This window comes from Sinohyriopsis cumingii, chromosome 6 (assembly GCF_028554795.1).
Source record: "Sinohyriopsis cumingii isolate HCF-2022 chromosome 6, ASM2855479v2, whole genome shotgun sequence".
Taxonomy (NCBI): domain Eukaryota; kingdom Metazoa; phylum Mollusca; class Bivalvia; order Unionida; family Unionidae; genus Sinohyriopsis; species Sinohyriopsis cumingii.
In genome coordinates this window covers 161,966,151-161,978,408 of record NC_142966.1, presented here as the reverse complement: position 1 = coordinate 161,978,408, position 12,258 = coordinate 161,966,151, and the positions used below count along the sequence as shown (strand labels likewise).

Below are 12,258 nucleotides of genomic sequence, written 5' to 3'. Positions count from 1 at the left end.
AACCTAGAATGATATCATTATTTTTTATTAAAAATTGGAACAGAAAAATCTGACAGAGGACACGCCAATTAACGAAGAAAGGCAACAATAATTAAATCTTTACGTGTATTTGATATCTTGTTTCACCAGACTTGCAGGTGCTGATTATTTTATCCACTGGCATGTTTGAAGTTATTTAGAAATATAATCGGTCCAGATGATTCCTTCATTCCGTGAATATAATTTTGTTAAATGCACCTTTTGAAGCCAGAAACTCGGTTTATATCAATGGTTAGTATAAAGATCATTGCCGAATAACATTGCAAAACACAAATTTGACAGAGTGTATGTTAAGAAATAAAAAAAACAGAAATTAATGGTCGCATATATTTCAGAACGTTCATGACCAGACCTGCTGGAAATAAATTATTTTATCCACTGGCTTTATACAGTTACTAATACAAAAACTTTGATCTGTCGTGGTGCTTACCATATTACGTGTGACTTTAAAGTAACATCTAGGCGCAGTAAATACTGTTACTGAAAATAGTTCATACCTTTTTTGCAACCATCACCCTGATATCCAGTTTTACATCCACCAGTGCAGTTTCCGTCTACAATGGAACAATTTTCATTGCCGACTAAGCAATTGCCACATGTTTCATTGCAGCCATGGCCATATTTTCCTCTGTCACACTCTGAAGAAAGAAACAAACGCGTCAATGAATGGGAACGAAAAATCGCATATAGTGTTTGGTGGCAATTGTTGTTGATCTGAAAATGTCATATCTTTTTTCAATCATCACCTTGCCATCCAGCATTACATCCACCAGTGCAGCTTCCGTTTTCTTTGGAGCAACTGTCATTGCCGCGAAAACAATTGCCACATGTTTCACTGCACGCGTTGCCATATATTCCTGTCCCCGAAGAAAGAAACAAACGTGTCAATCACACCTAGCTGTTGGGGACAATTATATTTTATCCGAAAATATGTCATACCCATTTTTGCAAACAGTACCCTGCCATCCAGCCATATATTCACCATTGCAGTGTCCGTCTGTTTTGAAGCAGCTGTCCTTGTTTGGAAAACAATTGCCACAAAGTGATTATCAAGTGCAGCAGCATTTTATCTCATTTCGGACAACTCCTTATTTTTGTACTGAACTTGAAAATGATATTATCGGGTAATCTTATGTGTCTGAATTAGGAATTGATGCACATCCAAAATTAATATCTTTATTATTTTGTCATATACACGGTTTTAGATTTGCAAATTTTTATATCTATATATTATAGTTTCAACTCAACGTATGCACTGTTCGAGTTAAATCTATTATATTTTCATTATTTGTCAATTGTTATGTATATTTGATTTATATTGTGTGCTTACCTTTCCTCAACGTACATTAAACTTATGTATGTATGCATTTTGTAACTGACTTTTGTCGAAATTTTCAGTTACTAGAGTTATTGCACAAAGAGCTCATGATAATGATGTTAATCAGAAATTTATTCCTTTAGCTGACGCATTTATTGGTCAGGCTCTTGATGAGGTCACGTTTGCGTCTCGTATTGATCATTCAAGAAGTATTCATCACAGTCATCCTCTTTTTACTCTTCATTCTCTTTATTCTACTCAGGGTGAAAAGCGACAATCAACCTTTACTAAGCAGGAGAAAGATGCTGAGATGTCCTGTTTCTTTCAGAAGGCTATTAGCTAAACTGAAGATTACCTGTTTCTTTTTATTTGTTACAAATGGGGTCCTTATGAGAAATGAGAAAATGGAAACCACCTGAGGTACCAACTGGTAATGAGAGGTCAATTGAGATATCAAAGTGTTGTTCCTAAGTGTAGCCTAGCATATCTCATGAAATTCTTTCGGATGGGCATTTAAGAGCCTTTAAGATGTATCACGACATCTTGAATCGTTTTACTGGTCAAGAATTAAAAGTAGTGTTTGTAAACATTGTCGATCTATTCACACTTGTAAAATGGTAGGAAAACCCGATCAAAAGTTACCTAAGGGTCATCTGGAAATTATGCTTGCATTTGACGAACCATTAGCAGAATGATGGTAGACTGTGTCGGTCATTTATCCGAGCCCAGGTGAAAACTGAAATTAAGTTATGGCAGAAATACAAGAGAGAGAGAGGCTTTTATCCAAGTGATAAAGCTTTCACTCTCTTGTCCATGCATTAAAGTCCTCTTCTGGCTGATTGTTATGGTCCTTATAACGTTAGGATGAAAATAAGTGACTTAAATTACATGATTAGGACTCTATGTATGTTAATATGTTAACGGATTATTTTGATATGGATAGTCATGAAAATCATACAGTCAACTGAGTTGTATCGGACCCAAACAGTGCGGATTTAAGCCATAAAAGGAAATAGGAGTGCAGTGACGCTGGTGTAACTAATCGTCATAATTCAGAAATATTAAACAGACTGGGCAACAAACTTTGATATCTACAACTGAAAGAAAGGTGAACTAAAACATATATTAGTGGAATAAGATGAAATTTTGCCGGATTTTTCAACTGGAACAAATTAAATCTACCACGACGTTGAAGCTGTCGCTTTTGCATCAAAGAAACAGCTTTCATCTAAAATGAACCCTCTAAAGCACAAACGTTTGAAAAGGTATTCAGTATCTGCTGGAGAATGATTTCAATGCTCCACGCCAACCTGACTGGAATTCGCCAGATATTTTTGTGTCAAAACGAGACAATAGTCTCTGCATGTGTACCGATTAAAATAAGGTGAATATTGTGGTTACATTGATAAAATTGTAAAAGTCAACATGTCACGAAGTTACAATTCTTGAAAGGGTACTGGTAAACTCCACAAACAGAATGGGCAAATGAAATTTCGTCATTCGTAACACCAGTTGTAATTGAGTATAAAGTAATGTGGTTTGGGGCAAAAAGTTCGCCTTGTACTTGTCAACATTTAATGAACATGATCACATCTGTTCTAGATAACTGTGACGCTTACATCGATGATATCATCATTTACATCGACACCTGAAAACCATTCGAAAATTCTTTGACAAACTCAATGATGTAACCTTTACAATTAATTTAAGTAAATGTGAGCTTTGCGGTACTTTTTTAAAACTTTTTTAGGACATTTTTTGGGATACTGTCCAGTTCAACCTACATATGTTGTTGTCAGGACTATCTCTGAATTCCATGTACATATCAGGAAAGCATTTGATGCGAATTTGGGTTTGGAGCGATTATATCGGAAATGTTGCTCCAAATTTGTCATAATAGCTGAACCTGAAACCAATTTGTTGAGTAAGAAAACCAAATTCCATTAGTCTGAAAACATGCCATGAGGCTTTTGGTAAGTTTAGAGGCATCTTGAAGCGTGCACCAGTTCTTTTAACTCCAAATCTCAATGAATCATTTAAAATCTATGTTGGCGCAAATGTTGGGACTGATGGAATATTGATTTATGAAGACGAAAATGGTGTAGATCAACAGTGTGCTATTTCTATAACAAATTAAACAAGAGCCAGGTAAGTTACACAATCGAGAAAGAATGTTTGGTTTTGATATTGGCTTTGCAACACGTTGAAGTGTATACTGAGTACCGTTCCTTTTCTGATTTTAGTATTTAGTGACCACAATCCCCTAACCTTCATTAGCAATGTAAAATTAAATCAGAGATTATTATGATGGAGTTTGATGTCGCAAGATTGACATCAGGCACATTAAGGGAATAGATTATATAATTGCCGATGCGCTTTCACGTGTATGGAAGCATTCCATTGCTTCGTGTATATATGGTGTCAAAGGATATCATATGATGTCATTTTAATCACAGGCATATTTGTCTGATATTTAATAAAATTCTTTACTGGATGTATTTCTTGTTTGTTTTTATGAGGGTATGTGTTCTTTATAGTTAATTAGTATCGTTTATAGAGATTTTTTCCAATGAGTATATGCTGTGGTTATCTTTAGTTTGTAATTGACCTTTGTCCAAAATCAGGATAGGTCCTATTTGACTGAAAACAATTATTTTGTAAACAACAACGAGAAGAGCTAGTATTTCTCTATGATTATAGATTGAATAGTACCTGTAAACATATTTTACACAGTTTTTCTTGTATAAATATAGTCTTGATTCTGACATATAGGGTTGCAGAAATGAACTTCTCCATTAGGATCAGTGTTTCCTGAAAATAGCATTACGTACGAACTAGGTCAAGTGGAGGGTATTTAACATTTTTATTTTAAAACTTTCTCATCTCTACTTAAATCCGAATTAGAATCAAGCTTTATTGTTGTGTTCCAATTTTAATTTGTCTGGATTTTTATTTCAATTATTCACTTGAAGTTCAAGGTGCCCATTAATACTTCGACTAAATCATTAATTTGGAATTATAGTTAATTCTGTGAAGGACGTTTTGAATTATATTATTGTGATCAATCTAAACAATGTGAATACTCGCCACATTTTAGGTCATTGGCACATAAGCACTACATGCACATCAGCACATTCAATATTGTACTTTGTTTGTAACAACACTGGATTTCATTTGGAACATCATAAATTGGGTAAGAGTAATATAATCTTTAAGAATATCTGGGTTTTAATTCAAGGTACTGAACATTTTTTTATGAACTGTCACGTTGTTTTCTAGGGAGATACATTATTTGCCGTATGTTATGAAACTTGGTGGCTTTCGATCACTTCTATTAATTGTTTGAAGAGCATAGATTCGTAACGCAATATTGTTTTATTAATTGTATATATTAGTATAGGTTACTCTGCCAATTTCCTAAGCAAACTCATGGCTATGTTGTCGTTGATTGTCATTACGTAATAAAGGTTATCATGGCATTTTTTCCTCGATTTGAATTGTGCATCTAAACATAGCACTGACACTTTTGAATCTCTATATATAACATCACAATGACATATTCCACCATCTGAAAGCGACATGAATCATATACTAACATTCCTTCGAAGCTGCTATAAGATACTTCAGGTTAGTATTTTGATTTTACTTCGATTGTAGTCAATTTTACGCAACATCACGAAATTTAAGATATCAATGCATTTATAATTTAACAGATTATTTATAGTCTTTCATTTTCAAACAAAATACAACAACAAGGAAAGGAATCACATGTTGACATTTGGCATCTTTAAAGCTAAAAATGGTTGAAGAATTGTACAAGTTTTTTAGAGAACATAATTTAATGCATATAGGTTGCTGTTGCCTTTTATAGCAGAAATAAGATGCACTCTTTAAGAATATCAATCTAATTTATTTAAACCAGTACACTTGCCTTCATTGCAATGACTTCCTTTCCATCCTGGATCACACCCGTTAGGACACGTTCCATCCGTTTTGTTACATGGCTGGCCATAGGCACATTTTCCACATGTATTGTTACAAAACTTAGCAAACTCGGAAAACACGCCGTCGATACACTCTGGAGGTTTATCAAATATACAATATTACATTTTTAAACAATAATATTTAGCAAAAATTAAAATATGATGAAATTAAATAAATTCAGCGTTTATCTTCACCAGATTTACGAATGCTAATATTGCTTGGCCAGAATAATGTGGATATGAAGTTATAACAAAACAAGAGATGAAATCTATTTAAGAGGATGAGCAAGAAATATGCATCAATTATTATTAAGACAAAAACACGTGTTCAAGGGGCTTTACACAAGATAAATAGTACTTTCTGGAACCTGTATCTAAGTCGGATTGGATATCATAATATTATTCACTCACCTGGCATAACAAGAGTGTCACACATGAAATTAAAATGGTTTGTATGTGAGAAATATGTTTTGCATATGAAATGCAACTCTTTAATATCCTGCATAGTTAGTACTCAGCAAAACAAACCACCAATTTCGCTTTTCTTCTCTTTTAATCAATTTACCCTTGCTTAAAATGTAACGAGTCATTGGATATTTTAACTGTAATTAGGTTTATATATAATTGTTTATATATTATCAAAGCATCTGGACGTTATTTCAAAATGGTTATTTAGAGCTCTCAACACAACTTAAGGACATATATTTGTATGTTTGTTCAACTTTCAACAAACTTAAATGAACATTATTGCTTAGTTATTAATTGAGCTTATGAATATTGTGAGGGATAGTTCATACGCAATATTAATCAAGTTCTTCAAGCGAAACGAGCGGAAGTTTGGACAACGGAACCCACGAATCTCTCACTGAGGAAGAGAACTAAATATAATAGTTGATGCGCCACTAAAACTATTGTTCCAAAACTCAACTGGCTATGAGTTATTTACTACTTATTCTACCATTGATGTTGTTTCAATCGTTATGGGAATCGCTGCAATATTATTAAATCTGATTTGTTATTCGTTTTAACCACTTAAAGTGCAAAAATAAAATATAATAAACAACTTACCACCATCAACAATAACTTCGCATATGGTCAATATATTGCTCAACCTCACCAAAGAGATGAAACGAGCAACGGTGTTATTAGGTTTACAAACATGTATGTTATTAGCTGATGAGATCACCGCTAATGGATGGTTGTACGTCCACGACCTTGAAATATTACCAAGATACAGATTAAAGCCAGACAGTTGATCATCCCCTAAAAGAAAAATAAGAAAAAAATAAACATTTACTTTCATAAAGCATCACATCTTAACACTCAAATCCTGCATACAAGATAATGTATAAGTCAATACTATTTTGGAATTTGTGAGGAAGCATCTTCAACTCGAACACCTAAATATGATCTGCGTCTTTTTAGAGGCTTACGAATAGAAAATTATACGACTAATTTGGTCGATTAGTCATTTAAAAAGGATAATAATATTATAATACAGTTTTGTCTACCTTTAATGAAGGAGGAGTTTACTTAGCCTCTAAAATGAACATTACCAGAAACGACCATCGCACTGAATGAAATTTTCTGAATTTGTTCACTGTCACATTTAGGAAACCCATCTTTAAAAAAACTGCACTCTACTCATCACTGTGTGTATATGTTCATTATATACCAACGTCCCATACTAGTAGTAAACCTAAGAATCAAACGACAACAAGATGGTCGATTAGATGAATACCATTGAAGGAATTGTTTGGTAAAACTTGTTCATCGTGGTCTCCCTGTGATTAATGTCCTGTTGTACAATCGTCACTTCTAAATTAATCAGACAGCAATGTGGACATTACTTAAATGGAGCCTTTGTGGAACAATAGTTTCATTTCAAGAATAAAAAAATGGCTTCTCTATGAGGCAACCTGTTGATCGTGATGCTAATTCATTAACGAAATTAAATCAAATTGGATCGATCTAGAGGCCGTTACAAAATATTAGATGAGTTCGCCAATGATTTCTATAATACAGTTACATTTAAGTTCTAGACGTGACTCAGGTCAAATAGCTTTTTGGATGTCTGGGAGGAGAACATAATAAATAATCTTCCTGTAGTGCAAATGAATTGACCTACTACTATTGCTCATTACCAGCTGCCACCCGAAAGCGCAATAAATCATACTCCATACGGCCTGACTAATCTATCTCAGTCTGATAAGCATTAGCAAGAGACTATGTGTAAGTGGGTGCCTTAGAAGTAGAGTATTCAGTAGGGAAAAATTGCTTAGGCAGTCAATAAAACGAGAATCACGATCGGAATTCCTCTCTGAAATATAAAAGTCGAGAAAGACAAAACATGCATCTCTTTCGCGGTTCCTTACCATCTCTATCTACCAGACTTACAACATATAATTCGGAAACATTGAACAGAAGAGAAAGGACGCCTTGGCCTTCTATTCTTTAAACTCACATTGGACGAGGTGGATGGATACGCAGCCAGATGTTGATGGGAGTCGGGGACGCTGACAAGTGTATGTCACCGCGTGTACAAAAATGTGATGTTTAGCCATTACAAGACATCTCGCTTGCAGTGTTATTGATCATTAATGATTCAGAAGCAGTATTGATTATACCGCGTCCTTCTTAATTGAACTGGCTGGGGATTACATTTATTTTCCTTTCGTATCATTTACCGTTTATCAATTTACGCTTACAAGTGCGTCGTTGAATGTGTACGTCGATATTACTGACGGTCTATTTATTATCTAAGGAGAATCACAGTAAGCTGCAAAACCCACCCAAACCATACTTCCATTTCGCAGCTATATTTAAAAGTTCAATGCAGTAAACATAGTCTGTTTTAGATAGATTTGGTCATCTGAGGCTAATTTAAAAAGAGCATTTAACCAAAGTACTTTTCCCTTCCTATATTATTCAGAGGTCTATTCCAGGTTTTTTAAACCCTCTTCTGGACTCAAAGGTGGTTTATATGGTCCGAGGATGCATTGGACACTAACGATGAATTTTGTCTCACATCACCAGTCTATATTATGTTCAGGTAAAGAGGTGAAATACTCCTCTAGTCTTATTCCAATCGATGTATCCTGCTCCAGATGCAACCACGTGTAGAAGTGTTTGTTCAAAGTTTATTTTAGCTCATGAAGTATTTCAATTTTCGGTTGTACACTGCCTTCTACGTCATTCAACCTTTATATAGATGAATCAAGCCGTGTCTCCAGAACAGTTATTTCATGCGTCCTTGGATTAACATAACTCCGAATACCAGATTTATAAATATAATATCCATTTTGGCTGGCATTCACGCAACCATAGAGAGATTTCTATAAAATGATTCAATGGTTTTAATGTCACTATGGAAATCACTAATTGCTATATCGGCGACACCAACTGGATTTTGAGTCTGTTTATACCGGTCTTGGTAAATTCTAGTTCACATTGTAAATATTTAACATTAATCACTGTTGATTCCAGTGTGGTTGGTTTTGTAGAGGTATATGTTAAAAGCGTTGGGTTTTCCCCAAAAAATTATCGACGGTTTTAAAGTCATCCTGCACATTATCACGTAAGCGGGCAAATGCCTCTACATGTTCATATTGATCACATTTCTGCAGATGTCTACCTATTTTCTCTCACCGCTTCCTGGTCTCGTTCTGTATTGCGCACAGCAGAAACGTTACTTTGTTCATGTTGAGTTCTCCTGCATTGTATCGCTGGCGATAGAAACAAGACTTCATATTTTATCTGTGATAAACGCACGGGATATCTCAGCATTTCTAACGTTTGCCTACCTCGTTGATTTTGGCGAAATTGCCGGTGACCGACGCAGGCATTCTAGTACTAAAATCAGTCACTCTAATGTTTCTACTTTTTATCTGGCCAAAATTGAATTTGAAATAGGACAGGTCTTTCCTTATTTACTCCAGTGTAGTCCACTAACGTGATTAAATCGTCTTATGTGTTCAAACTTTTGATGCTTTCATGAAGGCAGTTCTTTTGCCGTCTATCTTTTGTTTGATCACCCATAAATATCTATGGTAATATTTTTATTTCAATAACAGCAATGTTTGATGGCCCGAGATGATGGTTATACAATTCGCCGTTTCCTTATAATTGTGCGACGCGGTCACCGGATTGGCTGAAGTTTTCACGACAGTAAGTGCCGCTATAGCTTCAGCCCAACACAGAACAGAATCTACCTCGGTTTGTGTTGACGGCGTTGATACCCAGAGCGGTTGAACGCTTCTACTCGCGGCGATGTACTTGATACATTCTCGAGGTAGCGGCAGACAATAACAATAAAATATATGATATTGCATGGATTGATGTAATATGAAACAAAGTGAGTACTGGGACCATCATTCTAGTCAAGATTATTTATTCATGTTTCATGGGACTGTTGGGCATAGGTAATTTATCGGGCATAAAAGACACCTTTCCAATACTTTACTCGATTTGTTTGTACCATTTGAAGTAAATCAAAATTTGACGGCGGTGGCCTCACAGAGACAGTCTTAACCCGTTGCTATGCACTTGGTATTGCGGCCATCACAGTATTGTTGCCGAAAGGGGGGATATTCCGCCAGAATTGGACGTATGCGTGATTTCCGAAGTGAATAGTGATATTTTCATTCCACGATTTGCTTTGGGTACCTCAATGAAATTATCATCTATCCCTCGGTTTACGCTAGTTTACCACTACCACCCCAACGCCAGCTGTGTGATTGATATTCGGTCTTTCTCCACAGTTATCTTTGGCTTCGGATGGTAGTTTTTTTATTTGATTTTTTATTTGATTTAGACACAGTGTAACATCAACGTGATTGCATGTGTTGTTGGACATGCCTTTGCTGCTAACGCGCATATAATCAATTGCTCTAAGTTCAAAACAGGGGAGTTAAGGAACTTCATTCTTCTACACACTCCCTTAACTATAAGTCCGACAATATCACAGAGATTCATCTATAGGCAACAATACTTGTACCTGTCGTATCCATACATGCTCCGAAATGCATGATAACGACGCTCTATCTGAATAAATCGAGACGCTCCAACAAAAAATAGTAGATGCGATACGACGCGGTGAATTCTTTCTGAAATATTTGGATTCATATATCAACGTTTTGGTCTCCTCCCGTAAAATCAGTTAGTCTATGGTATGATCGTGCGACATGATTTTGATTTTAAAAATTCAGATGGATTTCTTCTGATGGTTCTTGATGACCATTTAACAGTAAAGAACCTTCACTGACTGAAGTCAATCAAATCTCATGGGTTCTTCTTGAGCATTTAACTTTTCACTGTTGTCAGACGCTATGAATACACATCGCGGATGAGAAATCTATAGCTTTTCTGTGATCTACCACATGAAAAACACACTAAAAGCAATTTGAACAGTATACGAAGCCATCGACAGCTACCGTAACGTAGCGTGACCACTTCCCGACACAAAACTAAGTACTTGGCATCCACTAAGACAATTTTGACAATCTAACCTTTCCAACTCCTGCTGCAGTGTCACTGCAAATAACCTCGTTGTCATCACTGCGTAGTGTCAGCACAGCTATGCGTTTGACCCCAAAAATAACCTAACATTTCTACAAAGCCCAAAGATATGTTGTGATGGAATTACGCAACTAAATTGACCTCGCCATTAATTTGTGCTCGTCGTACTGCATATTCCAGGTTGAAATTTTTTATTTGACGGCGATGAAACAGCAAATGGTAAGGCTGCTTTGTCCATCGTTCCCTCTACCTTAGCATCATTAGCGGCGGCTGATGCGACAAAGGAGTCTTACGGATTATCCAAATGAACTGACATCATCATTACTTGTGGTGTCCTTGGATAACATCATTGAGGGAATATTGCTACCGGAATAATCATCGAAGTACCACGCAGATCCAGGTATTGTTCTCACGTCACTGTTGTCTATGCATGTTTCGATTTCATTGCCGGCTATGATGTATTTTGATCTGTTAAGTAGCTCCATCATGTCTTTGTTAACAGAACCACAATGTTTCCTCCGCCACGTACGGATTGACATCTTGTCTCTCAAGAGTTCCTTCGACCTCAATAACGGCTTTAGCGGGTAAACAATACCTGCTTATGTACTAAACCTGTAATTCTATTCGACTATAATCGTTTGGCACACAAACATAACTATAATAATGTCAATAATAGCGCTTAGACTCATCTTTATAAACTGGTTCTTCCATTTCAAATGCTGCAACTGATACACGTTTGATGACATTTTATATTATTCCAGCAATTTAATTGCTGTGGAGATTTGTCATCTCAGTTCTCTCCGTGGTTGCCCGCTCCCTGCGATAAAATTAGCCGTTATGTTCCTGGACTGTTGACATTCAGGAAATAAATAGCCTTAGGCATTGATTCTCACCAAACTAGTTAGTCGTGCTGCTGATGCGACACTGATAATTTTACTGTCCTTGGCGTGCACTTTTGTTTTGTTATTTGGTAGTGGAGACCGTTAGTGTTACGACAATTAATGGTCCATGTAGATTTGTTCAGCGCTGCGACTGGCAATTTATTCTTGTCTCCAACTACGGAAACTAATCTAGATAATCTATCTTATATCTCAGAAATCCCACGCCAGGCGGCAAACCACACTGCGTCAATTACCTTAATCTTAACAAACCCAATGGCCTTCTCACAGATGTCGTGGGCATTGGTAAAATTCTGGCAAATAACCCATGAGCAACATCGCCAAACCAATCTCTGTAATAAACTCAATAGTCAGGCAAGCGTAAATTTACTACTCTGACTCGGTTGTGTATGATCGTCATTGTTTATTCCATTAACATCAGGGATTAATTGTAACTGACCATTACGCCGTCGTGCAAATTATATACAAACTAACGGAAAGTTTTTCTTTAAGAAATGAAGCA

At 36.0% G+C, this 12,258-nt stretch overlaps 1 protein-coding gene across 2 annotated transcripts in view; it reads right to left on the bottom strand.

Moving 5' to 3' along the window:
* LOC149798412 (receptor-type tyrosine-protein phosphatase alpha-like) overlaps nucleotides 1–12,258 on the bottom strand; it is a 93,300-nt gene that overhangs the window by 39,916 nt on the left and 41,126 nt on the right. For both annotated transcript variants that reach the window (XM_089963611.1, XM_089963612.1), the window contains exons 3-5: nucleotides 6,409–6,603; nucleotides 5,289–5,435; nucleotides 537–677 (exon numbers count right to left, since the gene is read on the bottom strand). In XM_089963611.1, the coding sequence (XP_089819737.1) occupies nucleotides 537–677; nucleotides 5,289–5,435; nucleotides 6,409–6,603 (483 nt within the window). The remainder of the gene's footprint in view (nucleotides 1–536; nucleotides 678–5,288; nucleotides 5,436–6,408; nucleotides 6,604–12,258) is intronic.